Genomic DNA, 16,371 nt, shown 5'->3' with positions numbered 1-16,371 from the left:
CAGCCCCCTCGGTCAGTAGTAATTGGTATTACAAACATCCCTTAAACTCTGACTTTTTCTCATTAGGAAGAGACATTTTCCTCCCAGGATCTCACCTCTGATTTCCCTCAAACACAGCTCTTATTCAGCCTGGAAGCTTTCTTTCATTTTCTTTGGCTGCAATAATAATCAAGAAACAACCTCATAACCTTCAAATATTCCAGTGGCGGTCCACCATCCAACTGCTCAATCTCTTCTCCCAAGACTGTATCCGGCTGGATCCACAAGGCTGCATCCCAGTGTCTAACCACCTCAATTAGCTGATAATCACTTACTTTACTATCTACATTACTCATCTTGTGTATTTCAAAATCTCTTGTTATAGATTACAAAGGAGATGTGTAAGAGCCACAGCTGATTGTGAAGCTTCTGACAAAGACAGTATCACACAAATACACTCAAGATATAAAGCTTATTGTAGAAAATTAAACAGCTCAAGTTTTAAAGGAATAACACTTGTTGCCAATTCTTCATGGGTAAGTAACCTCACTAACTCTGTGCCTAGCAAAGCTACAAATACAGGTACAGACAACATAGGATCTCTGACCTGATTTTTCAACGTGTACAGAAATGTTTGCCTTGTAACATCAAATCTGACGTGGTATCCTATATATTTATAATTTTCAAAGTTCATATTTGAGGCTAGATTTTTATCTCAATATGTTTTAAGTATTAGTATATATTGATGAACATAAAAGGAATTGAATGAGATTTAAATTAAATATTCATCTCTAATATGCTAGCCTCACCTTAAACTAAAATAATGAACTGTGGGCACTGGAGATCTGAAACCAAACCAGAAACTGAACTCTGATGAAGAGATACGAGACTTGAAACATTAATTCTGCTTTCTTCCCACAGATGCTGCTGCCAGACTTGCTGAATTTCTCCAGCATTTTCTGTTATGTTTGTGAGTTGCCTCACTCTGCTTGGTAATGCACTCTTCATTTTTAGGCCTCTAACTGCATACATCAGCAGCAAGGAATACAGGCTGCCTCTGGGAATTGGGTAGGGTAATGGATTAAATATGAAACCAAACTTAGTACACACTGATATGGGGATAAGCTTATATTTAGTTATATAAAAATGGGAGAAAGAAATACAATTAGGCCCATTGTGATACATGGTCCAGTGGATAGCGCAACCTCAAACATCAACCATTCACCCCTACACAATGAAAAACCCACCACTGCCGATGCTCGAACTCTGAAAGATATACAGAAAATGCTGGCTGTATCTGTGGAGAAAGAAACAGTGTTAACATTTCGAGTCCAGTATGAGCCTTCTTTGGAATGCTGAAGGAATAAATTCCAAGGAAGAATCATGCTTGCCTCAGAACGTTAACTTTCTCTTTATCTTCAAGTAATGTTGAGAAACAAAAAAAAGTTTATTTGAATTCAGTGAAGATCTGGAAAATTGACCTTTAACTGGCACAGTAACTGAATTAACAAAGTTCAGCTAAAATAGAATAAAAAGTAGTATCAACCTGGAGAAGGTTCAGAAAATGCATAAGATAAAGCTGCATAGTGTTACGTGTGAAGTATTGGCATGGAGAGGGGATTGGTTGACCAACCGGAAGTAAAGAGTGGGGATAAATGAGTGCTAGGAGAAAGCAAGGACTGCAGATACTGGAGATCAGAGTCAAAACGTGTGGCATTTGCAAAGCACAGCCAGTCAGGCAGCATCTGAGGAGCAGGAGAGTTGACGTTTCAAGAATGATGAAGAGCTTATGCTCGAAGCATTGACTCTACTGCCGCTTGGATGCTGCCTGACCGGCTGCGTTTTTCCAGCACCACACTTTTTGACTTTGATAAATGAGTGCTCTTCTGGTTGGCAATCAGTAACTAGTGGTGTGCCTCAGGGATAAATGTTGGGAACCAAACAATTCATGTGATGATTGGAGTTGGGGACCAATCAAATAGTTGACGCTACTTTAGTAAACATTTTTAAAGCTAAGATCGATATTTGTTTTAACCATGAAGGAATTAAGGGTTGTGGTGAGAGGGCAGGTGAGTGGAGCACAGGCCACAAGAAGATCAGCCCTGATCTTATTGAATCGAGGACCAGGCTGGAAGGGCCAGATGGCCTACTGCTGCTCCCCATTCCTATCTTCTTATGTTCCTATGTAAAACATTTACCAGGATGTTACTGGGAGTGGAGGGCATGAGTTATAAGGAGAGGCTGCATAGGCAGGGTCTTTCTTTCACTGGAAGAGTATAGGAGGTTGAGAGATGACCTTATAGAAGTTTATAAAATCATGAGGGCCATAGGTGAGGTAAATGGCAGGTGTCTTTTTTCCCTGGGGTGGACAATTTCAAGACTAGGGGATCTATTTTTAGTGTGACAGCAGTAATATTTTAAAAGTATGTGAGGGGCAATGCTTTTCCACAGAGAATGGTTCGTGTGTGGAATGACCATCCAGAGGAAGTGATGGGTCTGAGTACATTACAACATTTAAAAGGTGTATAATAACATCTCTGGACAAGTTGATAATATCTAGGTTGATAAACCCTTGGTCTCGGTGAGCTTTCTTCCTTTGATTTCTTTCAAGCCATATTTAAGAAATTCATCTCTGCTTTTATTCTATTCATTATTCCCACTGTCTCCTCTTTTACTGCTAAATTAGCAGCATCCAATCCTGTCGTGAAGACATATGCCATGTGGTATAGTATGTTACAGAGCTACTGTTGGAAAAAGGAAAATTTCATTTTTGTTCTCGAATAAGCCCTATCCTTCTTTTAACTTCCATTTCATTACTAATGTGTTAGCTGTTAATTTATTCTCATTCTTAGGTTCATTTCCCCTCTTATTCCCTTTCTCAGATTTCCTCTATGCTTTCTAAAGTAGGCTTGTTTTTTTTAACAATACTATGAGCTTACTATTGTCCTATTACTCATTGTTTTATTTTATTCTATTCTTTCTATCCCCATAACTAGAAAAAGCACAGCTTCCTGCTTTGATGGATTGGAAATACCATTTTCTTAAACATTGCAGACAGTTTTCCAAACTTTAGAGGGCAGGAGAGTTAAATGCCATGACAGCTTTGACAGTTGCAGCATTTTCATCGACGTTTCATGATTACTCATGTCTACTTTGAACAATTCAATGAACAATTTAAAGTTTTGAAAGATTACTTACTTCTCCCAAAAGGTCAACTGAACAGGCCCAAAAGGTTACACTACCTCACCTAAAGGTTAAATTGCCCAAACAATAATTCTAATTAGAAATTATCCTTTTTTTCAGTGTTTTAGTATCTGATTTTCATGCATGTGCCATTCCAAATGTAGATTATCCACAAATTATGATTGATGAACAGAAACGTGAAATGGTTATTTATTTTGTTGTGCAGGTCGGTGAAAGAGCCACTCAAGAACAAAATGTTGACATTGAGGTAGTCCTCCCAGAGGAATTGTTCAGGAAATCAATGGAGCAGCAGAATGATTTCTCGAGCATCACCTTCTCATTATTCAATGATACATCACTGTTTGAGGTAAAGTGCTTCAATTCTGCACTGATGTCTGTAGGCACCTCCCACCACTCCAATTCAAAAAGGAGAAAGTAGAAAGGAACTTCTCATAACACAAGGAAGGCTACATTCGATCAACTGGGTAGTAGGGAACAGGCACTAACAGCCCACGCATTTTTTTCTGAATTGCATTTTGCAAAGTCCTTTGCTGGCAAAGTCAACATTAATAGAATCATAGAGTCATAGAGATGTACAGCATGGAAACAAACCCTTCGGTCTATGACTAACTGTTGTGTGTCACAATTAACTGGGCAAAGTAATTACCATTTAACCCTAATCTTAATCCCTTTTATTCACTTTTAGGAATAAGGGAGGTAGTCTGTATGTTGAAGTGTATTCAAGGCTGAAATAGACCGATTACCGGGTTAAGATAGGAGGCTGGGTCTGGGTGGGATGTTCTTCGGACAGTCAGTGTGGACTTGATATGCTGAATGGCCTACTTCCACACTGTAAGGAATCAAGGGTTATGGGCTAAAGGCAGGAAAATGGCAGTAAGGATTATCAGAGCAGCCAAGATCTCATTGAATGGTGGAACAGATATGATGGGCTGAATGGACAACTTCTCCTCCTTCACCTGATGGGTTCATGGTCTTATCTCTGTAACCTCCTCCAGTCCTGACAATCCTTCCTAGCACTATAGCATCCTCCAGCCTTTCCAAACCTCCAGATCAATGTACGCTCCTCCAGAACCTACAAGCCTCTCTATCTCTGTAACTTCCTCAACTCTCGCTAAAGGGGACTTGATAGGATGGATGGATGAATACTTTTGTGGAGGACAAAAGAGTAATGGGCCACAGTTTGATAACAGGAGTCCATCCTTTTAAAACTGAGATGTGGAAGGCTTTGTTTTCCTCTTGGAGAGCCGTGAGTCCGTGGAATTCTTTTCCTTAGAAAACACAGGAAGCTTAGTTGTTGATTTTGCTCAAGGCAGCATTGAATAGATTTCTGATCAACAAGGGAGTCTAGGGTTATGGTAGTCAGACAGGAAAGTGGAATTGAGATGACAACCATGATCATACAGAATGACAGAGCAGACTCGAAGGAGTACAATGACCTGGGTCTGTTCTACATCCTAATTCCTATTGCTGTAAAATATGTACAGAGATCCAACAAATACATTGCATAATTTCATCCCCAGTTGGATGTGAGAATCACTGACTGGGCCAGCATTTATTGCCCATCTGGTAAAAGGTGGTGGTGAGCTGCCTTTTTGAATCATTGCTGTCCTTGTGAACTCAATACAACCACAGTGCTGTTAGGAAGAGGGTTCTGGAATGTTCACCCAGTGACAATGATGGAATGTCAAGATAGTTTCATGTCAGGATGGTGTGCAGCTTGGAGGAGAACTGGCAGGTGCTGGTGTTGGAGGTTGTGGGTTTGGAAGATGCCATTGAAATGTTCCCATCGTGAGCCCTTTGACATTAGCTCTGACTTTCAGAGATACAGGTGCCAATGCACCTTCTGGGTTACAGGGAACATTGTTAGTTGGTAACCTCTCCCTGGATCCATAACATAAGATCCCCCTGGTTTCTGAATCTCTGAAGTCAGTGCAGTTAGCTTCAGATGACATAACATTTGCAAATTACCTGTCCAGCTCTGAAAGCCATGGAATATGAACTGTCCTGTGTTTCAGAGTCTCTTTGACTTCATCTCACTACCTCGTCCATCAAAGTCCTTTATTATTACTTTGTGTCCCACATGAGAGGCAGGATTCCATCCTTTTAGAATATTAAGGAATGCCCACATGAGGTGAAATCCTGTGTGTGGACCCTAACATTAGTTTGGCCCTATTTACTTACACTTGAATTGTTAAAAATACCTAATGTCATGTTCTTCAGTACAGTACATTGCTGACAGTTCTCATGGCTTCTTTCTCTACAGGATGAAAAGAACAGTACTATCTTAAATAATAACGTGATTGAAATTGCTGTAGGAAACACAAGCATTCATAACCTCACTGCGTGTGTGAATATTACAGTTAAGCTTAAGTCAAAAATGCTGGTAAGAAAATCTTCAGTAATTCCCAAGAATTTTGAGGATTGAGGAGACTGTTATGTTGATTGAATTTTATTCTTTTTGTCCCCAAATTGACATTATAGCAACCTATTCTGTTTTCTACATATGTTTTTGTTCAATTTTAAATGGCTCAGAACTGACAGAACATTTATCACCCTGTGTAAACTATAAAGTAAAGTTCTTTGTTCATCTGATTTAAGCAATCTAAGCTTTGAAATTCCACTTCTTATCGCTCATGGAATCATAGAATCCTTATATGTGGAAGCAGGCCATTCAGCCTTTCAAATCCATGCTGACTGTCCAAAGAACATCCCACCTATACCCAGTATCCTATCTTAACTCGGAATACCGACATTTGCCATGGCTAATCCACCAAACCTACACATCCCTGGAATCTATGGGATTGAGCATGGCCAATCCACCTGACCTGCACAACTTTAGACTGTGGGAGGAAACTGGAGCATCTGCAGGAAACCGATGCAGACATGGGGAGAAGATGCAAACTCCACACAGACGCTCAAGAGTGGAATCAAACCTGTGTCCCTGGTGCTGTGAGGCAGCAGTTCTAATCAATGAGCCACTGTACCACTCTGTTTTGGAGATATCGGTTTATTTTTTCGGCTCTGAGTATCTGCTGGAGTTTGCAGTGTATAGCAATCAGTGAATCAAGCAGCTCTCACATCAGTGCTGCCATTTTAAAATAAAACCCTCTAGTTATCTCTTAAATACAGACAGCCTCAGGAAGGACCCCACACCCGAGCTCATTAAAAGGATCGTCAGCTACTCACATGCTAGCTGTTGATTGTTTTTTATTGATGAGTTGTGACAATTATATAATGCTCAAGTGGTTTCTGAACATTTGAGAAACTTTGTACATCCTTTCTGTCCTGTTACATCAAAATGTATTCCTCGTTCCTGAAGTCTCTTCTACAACCAACTCCTGCATCATGTCTGGGTGAAGTGCTCCTTCTCTTTGAAAGTTTCAAGTTGGTTTTAAGTAGCACAGACAAGTTTTAAAATAATGTTGACATCACACAAATGCGAGCATTATTCCATCTGTTCTTTCAGTACACACTCCCTTTTTACATGGATGCATAAGCTGACCTGCTTACATGTTGCAGTTTAAATTTAAATTCATGTTAATCTTTCAGCCGGGAACTTGACCACCCTGTAGGTATTTTCCTCAGCACCCTATTCCAAGATGATATGACATAGTCTTGGAGCAGATGGGACTTATTCTGGAGCCTCCTGGCCCTGAGGTGGGGTAAATCACATCAACACAGGAACTATCTTCCTAAGCCTGTATGTGTGTGCTAATTAGCACATTAACCAAATTAATCATCACATTGGGATATCTGCACCTATTGTCGAGGGCTATCCAATTCACTCACCTTCATGTTGGTGACTACCTCAACCCTACACCAAGGCTATTGACAGTGATCTTCTGGAACTTCTCCTGGTTTACCTGCTGCACATCTCAAGGGCTGTGTTGATACCCACTGAGGCATGTCACTGAGGCTGCAGACATGCTCCCACTTGTACATTGATGTGAGCCAGTTTTAGGTGTGTAACAAGAATCCAGCAAAATATATGAGGCCACCCGAGTCGTCGGTTTAACTCCACTTTATAGGGTCCACAATAGAACTCCAACTCTGTAAAAGCCACATGTTAAGAAAGTCTCTCAATTTCCTGAGGACCATCTAAATTCACTTTCAATCATTTGAATGTTATGACAAAGGTTCCTTTATTACTGGGGATGTTCAAACATTAAATAATGGCTAACCAAGGGAACATTTGTGCCCTGATGTGTAAATACACAGTTTAATTGTTATCAATCCAAATGTGAGGTGCAATCACAGTCTAATTCAATCTTAGGTTAAGCATTGTCATATACAAACACTGGTCTCTGTTTGTGGTATACCTATAGTTTAAAGGCATTTCAACAGATTTATAGTGAAACACCAACTAGCCAAACAAAACATTTCAATTTATTTTTGAATTTCAGAATAACTTCTCTCAACATTGTGTCTTCTGGTCTGAAAATGAAGATGGTAAGTAAAAGACTTGTCAAACTATTACAGTTAATATTAGAAAACCAATTCTCTAAATTTTAGACCAAACCTTATGTTACAGACAACTCAACAGGTCATTGGGATACTACTGGTTGTAAAACAACAGTTCAGGATAGCCATATCATATGTCAGTGTGACCATCTCTCCTACTTTGCTGTGTTATTGGTAAGTTTTGGATTGATGCCTTCTGTATGAGAGATCTGTCATTCCTGATGAAGAGCTTATGCTTGAAACATCAACTCCCCTGCTCCTCAGATGCTGCCTGAAAGGCGATGCTTTTCCAGCAACACACTTCTTGACTGTGTGATAGTCATTGCCAATAGGCAACTCACTCTTTCCACTGAATCTCCTCAAAATATTTCCTTTATTTAGCATTGTCATCTTCTACAGACTTTTCATCCTTCCTTCACATTCTTCCATGCCTACTGCTTTGCCAGAGTTTCAGTGCAAACTTGTCAAGATTTCTGACTATCCCTACTCAGATCCCAAGGACTGACCTTAACTGAGCTACTCAGCTTTCAATTCTCTCTCTCTCATCGATGGGTTTTGAGGATCTAGCAGCTGAAATTGCACAACACCAAGAGGATATTCTTCAATACAGTTGTGCCACTGGAAGTGAAGTACAATGCAACTTCTGCCCATGACTTTACACTGGACACAGGGCCATGTCAACACTGGAATCCACATCTGCACCTGGAACAGAATAATTCAGGTGGCGGAGACATCAGAGCCTCACAGCTAGACATGCTGCTCTGAGAAAGGGACAAAGTTTACTAATAGTGAACCTCATTAATGCATGGTATCACTTGCAATAACCTTCAGGCATCCAGTCACATGTCGGAGCTGAAACAGAATTTAAACTTGCTGTGAACCTGTGTTCAGGAGACATGCCTGATGAGATTACTAGGACAGCCTTTGGCTGGTTGTGAGTGAGCTGCCCAAAGTGTCGAAAACCATTGCCCCAGTTGAATCTAGATTCCTCTGTAGGAGTTATCCCAGAAGAGGACTTGGAGAATGGCTCCATTTCTAACCTAAATTTCAAGTGAACTCTCACCAGGATTCTACACACACTAACAAAAGTTTCTTTCAATGTACAGTTACTTGCATTTGAGCTGATCCTACTAATCAAGTAGCTTAATCCCAGTGTTTTGAACTGGTACCAGAGACAGGCTATTTATTCTAGGTGAGACAGGATTTAACTCTTACTCATTGTGGTCTATGCCTTCATTTCCCAAAGGACTTCAGTGATACCAACAACACCGTGGATGAGAAAGTTTTGATTTCATTGATGTACATCTCACAGATTGGTTGTGGTATTTCTGCCATCTTCTCAGCCACCACAATAATCATTTACTGTGTATTCAGGTGAGTTACACATCTACTCAGTGAATACAATCAGATTGTCACCAATGGGACTGTCTTCCAATAATTCCAATAGTGTTGGATCATGTATCATTTTCCATATTTCTCAGACCAACCCCTCAGATGATGTTTCACTTTGTTGAGCTATATATCATTAAAGTAAGTGGAATGTTGGGTCTGTCTGCAGGAAGTAACTTGGCTGAAGCACTGGGTGGCTTGTCATAACTGAATCTATCTTGTCCTTTATCCAAAACTTTTTCACATTGGTGTAAGTTAAAAGCTCAGGAACAATAGACAACAGTTTTATTTTAATGGCAGTGTGTTATATTATCATCACTGGCTGTTGAGGAGGAAGGGATTGATGTTAAGGTGGGGCATTGGATGGACTGACGGAAAAGCTGTGGCAACTTTTCTTTCAAAATAAGATGGGATAAATTCCTGTGAGGCAGGTGATTCAGTCTCAGAGTCACTGAAGGGAAAGTGCGATATGTTTAAAGGGTAGGCCTGCTAGAACAAGAACAAGCCTCAAATCAAGACCCCAGCCGCAACTCTTTATAATTTATATAAATTATTTGAATGTAGGGATCAAAGGTATGTTTGTTAAATTTGTTGATAGTATGGAGATAGTTAGGAAAGTTACTTGTGAAGAGAATATAAGGAGCCAACAAAGGGATGTAAATCGGCTAAGTGAGTAATCAGAGATCTGGTGAGTGGTATAGAACATAGAACATTACAGCGCAGTACAGACCCTTCAGCCCTCAATGTTGCGCCAGCCTGAGAAACCAATCTGAAGCCCATCTAACCTACACTATTTCATTATCATCCATCTGTCTATCCAATGACTATTTAAATGCCTTTAAAGTTGGCGAGTCCTCTACTGTTGCAGGCAGGTTGTTCCACGCCCCTACTATTCTCTGAGTAAAGAAACTACCGCTGATATCTATCCTATATCTATCACCCCTCAATTTAAAGTTATGTCCCCTCGTGCTAGCCATCACCATCTGAGGAAAAAGGCTTTCACTGTCCACCCTGTCTAACCCTCTGATCATCTTATATGTCTCAATTAAGTCACCTTTCAACCTTCTTCTCTCTAACGAAAACAGCCTCAAGACCCTCAGCCTTTCCTCACAAGAACTACCCTCCACACCAGGCAACATCCTCGTAAATCTCCTCTGCACCCTTTCCAAAGCTTCCACATCTTCTCTATAACGCAGTGACCAGAACTGTATGCAATACTCCAAGTGCAACTGCAACAGAGGTTTGTACAGCTGCAGCATGACCTCAAGGCTCCGAAACTCAATCCCTCTACTAATAAAAGCTAACACACCATACGCCTTCTTAACAACGCTATCAAAATGGGTGGCAACTTTCAGGGATCTATGTACATGGACACCAAGATCTCTCTGCTCATCTATACTAACAAGAATCTTATCATTAGCCCACTATTCTGCATTCCTGTTATTCCTTCCAAAGTGAATCACTTCACACTTTTCTGCATTAAACTCCCTTTTCCATCTCTCAGCCCACCTCTGTAACCTACAACACCCTCTGTGCTGTCCACAACTCTAACAAACTTAGTGTCATCTGCAAATTTATGAACACATCCTTCTACACCCTCATCCAGGTCATTTATAAAAGTGACAAACAGCAGTGGACCTAAAACAGATCCTTGCAGTACACCACTAGTAACTAAACTCCAGGATGAACATTTCCCATCAACCACAACTTTCTGTCCTTTCTTTCACGAGCCAATTTCTGGCCCAAACCACCAAATCACCTTCCATCCCATGCCTCCATATTTTGTGCAATAGTCTTCCATGGGAAACCTTATCAAATGCCTTACTGAAATCCATATATACCACATTAATCGCTTTACCCTCATCCACCTGTTTGTTCACCTTCTTAAAGAACTCAGTAAGGTTTGTGAGGCATGACCTACCTTCACAAAACCATGTTGACTATCCCTAATCAACTTATTCCTCTCTAGATGATTGTAAATCCTATCCCTTATAACCGTTTCCAACACTTTAACCATAAACGAAGTAAGGCTCACTGGTCTATAATTACAAGGGTGGTCTCTATCCCACCTCTTGAACAAGGGGACAATGTTTGCTATCCTTCAGTCTTCTGGCACTACTCCTGTAGACAATGGCGACATAAAGATCAAAGCCAAAGGCTTTGCAATCTCCTCCCTGGCTTCCCAGAGAATCCTAGGATAAATCCCATCTGGCCCAGGCGACTTACCTATTTTCACACTTTCCAGAATTGCTAACACCTCCTCCTTGTGAACCTCAATCCCATCTAATCTAGTAGCCTGTATCTCAATATTCTCCTCGATAACATTGTCTTTTTCCAGTGTGAATACTGACAAAACAAATTCATTTATCGCTTCCCTGACTCCACGCACAACTTCCCACTATTATCCTTGATTGACCCTAATCTTACTCTAGTCATTCTTTTATTCCTGATATGTCTAAAGAAAGCCTTTGGGTTTTCCTTGATCCTATCTGCTAATGACTTCTCATGTCCCTTCCTGGCTCTTCTTAGCCCTCTTTTTATACATTGTGTGCAAGTATGAAATTGTCCATTTTGGCATAAAACAAAATTTTAAAAACTTTTTACCTAATTGGTGTGAGGCCACAGAGCTCTGAGATGTTCATTTTCCTCGTGCATGAATCACATGCAATATTTTGCTCTGAGTTGAAGAAAAACGTAAGCCAGCGAAGAGTATGATCCGGAAATTCCAGTCACTTGTTATTTTCATTCTCCAGCCCACACTCGCTCTGACCTCTCTACCTTCAGCTGCTGACTCTGCTCCAATGGAATGTGAGCTCGAAGAAGCAGCTTAGCTTTTAATTAGACACTACATAGTTTTCTAGAATCAAAATTGAGTTCTGCAATTTCAGATCGGGTATTTTACCCTTGTGATTTTGAAAGGCAGCAGTAAGTGATGATTCTCCTTTTCATACTTACATCGCTTCTGGATATACCTAACGTTTCTGCACTTGTCCCATGAACACTTCCTTTATCATGAACTGTCATTGCCTTTGAACGTTGGTTCTGTTACCTCTCTCTCCTATCACTGACTTTTCCTCCAGTTCTCCTGCCACATACACACATTTGCCTCTGCACTCACATAAAGCCTATGATATCTCAAATTTCTTCCTGTTGTAATGAAAGGTCATTGACCTTGTCACGCCGGATTCAATTTTACCAGACATTGACTACGTGTCAATTGGCTTGATGATAGGAGACAAGGCGGTGGTAGAGAATTGTTGTTCAGACTGGAGGGCTGTGGCCAGCGGTGTTGGTGCTGGGTCTGCTGTTGTGTGTCATTTATATAAACGTTTTGGATGAGAATTTAGAAGGTATGGTTGGTAAGTTTGCAGTTGATGCCAAAATTGGTGGCTAGTAGACAGTGAAGAAAAGTACAATGTAATCATGATCAATTGGGTCAAGGGCTGAAGCGTGATAGATGGGGTTTATTTTGGATAAATATCAGACATTGCATTTTGTTAAGTGAACAAGAGCAACGCTTATATAGTTAATGTAACAGGCCTCATTCCTGATGAAGAGCTTTTGCTCAAAACATCGATTTTCCTGCTCCTCAGATGCTGCCTAACCTACTGTGCTTTTCCAGCACCATTCTAATCCTAATTTCCAACCTCTGCAGTACCCACTTCTGCCTTATACAGTTAATGGTAGAGCCTTGGATAGTGTTGTAGAACAGAGAGACTGAATGGTTTGGGTGCATGGTTCTTTGAAAGTTGTGCCACAGGTCGACAGTGATTAAAAAGGCATTTAGCAGTTGTCTTCATTGCTCAGACCATTGAGTATTGGAGCTGGGACGTCATGTCGATGGTGTACAGGACTTTGGTGAGGCCTCGTCTGAAGTACTGTGTGCAGTTCTGGTCGCCCTGTTATAGGAAGGATATTGTTAAGCTGGAGATGTTGCTGGGACTTGAGGGTTTGTGTTATAAGGAGAGGGTGGATAGAGGGTGGAGCACAGGTGGTTGAGGAGTGATCTTATAGAGCTCTCGAGAGGCATAAAGAAGGTGAATAACAAAGGTCTTTTCCCTCTAGTGGGGGAATTCAAAACGAGGGGCCATATTTTTAAGGTGAGAGTAGAAAGCTTTAAAAGAGACTTGAGGGGCAATGTTTTCACACAGAGGGTGGTTTCTACACAGAATGAACTGCCAGATGAAGTGGTGGATGCGGGTACAGTTATAACCTTGAAAACATATTTGGGTAGATACATGAATATGGAAGGTTTAGATGGAATCTAAACAGTGTGGACTCAGGCCATTCAATCCATTGAGTCCACGGTGACCCTCTGAAGATTAGCCCACCCAGACCTATATCTCCCAACCCTATTCCTGTAACCCTGCATTTCTCATGGCCAGTCTACCTAGACTGTGGGTGCAAACCTACAAAGAGAATGTGCAAACTCTACACAGATAGTTGCTTCAGGGTGGAATTAAACCCAGGTCCCTCACACTGTGAGGCAGCAGTGCTAACCACTGACCATCCTGCCTAAAGTTAATGAAAGCAAGGCTGTAAAGGGAGCTTGAACACACATAATATACTGCTAATTCTAAAGGCATCTGAAGTATATATAACTAACCGCCCTCACAATGTTGGTAAAACATTTTGGTTTTTTTTTCGACTTTCTGTTTAGGAAAATTAAAAGCGATCATGTCACAAAGATCCACATGAACCTCTGTGCTGCCATATTTCTCCTGAATGTGAACTTCTTGACCAACGTGTGGCTCAGTATGGTGAAAAATGAAAGTCTATGTAAGACCATTGCTGTTTTTCTACATTATTCATTGCTGTGTACTTTTACCTGGATGGGAATTGAAGCATTTCAGCTGTACCTGCTGCTGATCAAAGTTTTCAACACCTACATAAAACACTACATACAAAAACTGGCTGTTATCGGTTGGGGTGAGTAAGAATGATTTTCCTTTCACGTTTTGTTGGCTGATGTATTGATGTTACTTGGTGTTTTACACACAAAACTTTAATTGTCCTAAATTGTTGAAATAGTGTGCGGAGGTCGGGTATCTAATGGATAGTTAAAACCAGGTCCTCCCTAAACATAAGATTGCAATTACATCTTCCAGTTCTAACACTGGTTTCCGATTCCTAACTTTCTAAACTCAAACTCCTCAAGATTTCAAACATACTCTGATAGATGTCATTTTTTTCTAACACAGGCCTCTACGTTTAGCTGTCTCTTCCTCTACTCTCAGTTTTTTTTTTGCCCCTGCTTGATGTTTTCCCTTCATTTTAACAAAACATTAAACCTTGTATTCCAATACCCAAATTAGTCCCTCTCTGGTCTCAAATATAGATTTTCCTTACACCTCCACCACATTATTAAGGAAATGAGGGATGGGCAGTAAACTTTGATCTAGCCAGAGATGCTCTTAATCCCATGTATAAGTGAAAGAAATGTTAGTATCATTTTGATTGAGATGAAATTCATCCTCAGAATAACCCGTCTCTTGTTATGGTAATGAAAGGACAAGTTTTAACATGAAGGGGACTGAGACAGAGGATATTCAGAAAATGAGAAACATTGTACCCTTTAAGCCTGCTCCTGTGTACTTGGTCCATACCTCTTTGGTGGCGAGATACTTTACTCAGGAGAGGTTGCTGGATTATAGTAATATCTGGAATGCTATAAATTAGCAGTTCCATGTTGAAAAGACAATATGATAGAAGTTAATAAGCTCAGTAAGTGCCTTTCGTTTGATGAAAGATAAATCTGTCCTTCAGATTTGTGTAGTATTTTTACAGTCAGCCTTTCTCCAACTAACTTTCAGAAAGATCAACTGAGGGGTGTGGCTGGTCTAACATTGTCACAAACGGGAATTTGGATTGTAATCCACAACCATGTAAAATGTTTTCCTCTTTGTTTAAAAAATTTGTCAAGGGTGCTTTCTTCTGCATCTTATAGTGCTTCTTCCGAGCCAAAATTGAAAGGAAAAGATGTCCTTTCTTCAACATTAGCAACAATAGACAATAGACAATAGGTGCAGGAGTAGGCCATTCTGCTCTTCGAGCCTGCACCGCCATTCAATATGATCATGGCTGATCATCCTTAGTCAGTATCCTGTTCCTGCCTTATCTCCATAACCCTTGATTTCACAATTCTTGAGAGCTCTATCCAACTCTTTCTTAAATGAATCCAGAGACTGGGCCTTCACTGCCCTCTTGGGCAGAGCATTCCACACAGCCACCACTTTCTGGGTGAAGAAGTTTCTCCTCATCTCTGTCCTAAATGGTCTACCCCGGGAAACATGTTTCCTGCCTCCAGAGTATCCAATCCTTCAATAATCTTCTATGTCTCAATCATATCCCCTCTCAGTCTTCTAAACTCAAGGGTATACAAGCCCAGTCACTCCAGTCTTTCAGTGTCAGGTAATCCCGCCATTCCAGGAATTGACCTCGTGAACCTACGCTGCACTCCCTCAATAGCCAAAATGTCTTTCCTCAAATTTGGAGACCAGAACTGCACACAGTGCTCCAGGTGTGGTCTCACCAGGGCCCTGTACAGCTGCAGAAGAACCTCTTTGCTTCTATACTCAATCCCTCTTGTTATGAAGGCCAGCATGCTATTAGCCTTCTTCCCTACCTGCTGTACCTGCATGCTTGCCTTCATTGACTGGTGTACAAGAACACCCAGATCTCTCTGTACTGCCCCTTTACCTAAATTGATTCCATTTAGGTAGTAATCTGCCTTCCTGTTCTTGCCACCAAAGTGGATAACCATACATTTATCCACATTAAACTGCATCTGCCATGCATCTGACCACTCACCTAACTTGTCCAGGTCACCCTGTAATCTCCTAACATCCTCATCACATTTCACCCTGCCACCCAGCTTAGTATCATCAGCAAATTTGCTAATGTTATTACTAATACCATCTTCTATATCATTAACATATATTGTAAAAAGATGCGGTCCCAGTACTGATCCCTGCAGTACCCCACTGGTCACTGCCTGCCATTCCGAAATGGAGCCGTTTATCACTACTCTTTGTTTCCTATCAGCCAACCAACGTTCAATCCGTTAGTATTTTGCCACCAATACCATGTGCCTTCATTTTGCTCACTAACCTCCTACATGGGACTTTATCAAAAGCTTTCTGAAAGTCCAGGTACACTACATCTACTGGATCTCCCTTGTCCATCTTCAGAGTTACATCCTCAAAGAATTCCAGAAGATTAGTCAAGCATGATTTCCCCTTCATAAATCCATGCTGACTCTGACCTATCCTGTTACTACTATCCAGATGTGTTGTAATTTCATCCTTTATAATAGACTCCAGCATCTTTCCCACCATT

The 16,371-nt window shown here is 40.8% G+C and overlaps 1 protein-coding gene across 6 annotated transcripts in view; it reads left to right on the top strand.

Moving 5' to 3' along the window:
* LOC132823775 (adhesion G-protein coupled receptor G5-like) overlaps window positions 1-16,371 on the top strand; it is an 86,981-nt gene that overhangs the window by 56,091 nt on the left and 14,519 nt on the right. For 5 of the 6 annotated variants that reach the window (XM_060837787.1, XM_060837786.1, XM_060837790.1 and 2 more), the window contains 7 exons: window positions 365-515; window positions 3,389-3,529; window positions 5,447-5,566; window positions 7,587-7,632; window positions 7,715-7,818; window positions 8,891-9,018; window positions 13,694-13,962. In XM_060837787.1, coding sequence (XP_060693770.1) covers window positions 365-515; window positions 3,389-3,529; window positions 5,447-5,566; window positions 7,587-7,632; window positions 7,715-7,818; window positions 8,891-9,018; window positions 13,694-13,962 — 959 coding nt within the window. The remainder of the gene's footprint in view (window positions 1-364; window positions 516-3,388; window positions 3,530-5,446; window positions 5,567-7,586; window positions 7,633-7,714; window positions 7,819-8,890; window positions 9,019-13,693; window positions 13,963-16,371) is intronic. The other variant, XM_060837791.1, reaches the window with a different exon arrangement.

The sequence above is a fragment of the Hemiscyllium ocellatum genome, chromosome 17, assembly GCF_020745735.1.
Source record: "Hemiscyllium ocellatum isolate sHemOce1 chromosome 17, sHemOce1.pat.X.cur, whole genome shotgun sequence".
Lineage (NCBI taxonomy): Eukaryota > Metazoa > Chordata > Chondrichthyes > Orectolobiformes > Hemiscylliidae > Hemiscyllium > Hemiscyllium ocellatum.
Note: the sequence above shows the minus strand (reverse complement) of the source record. Positions and strands in the feature narration are given on the sequence as shown.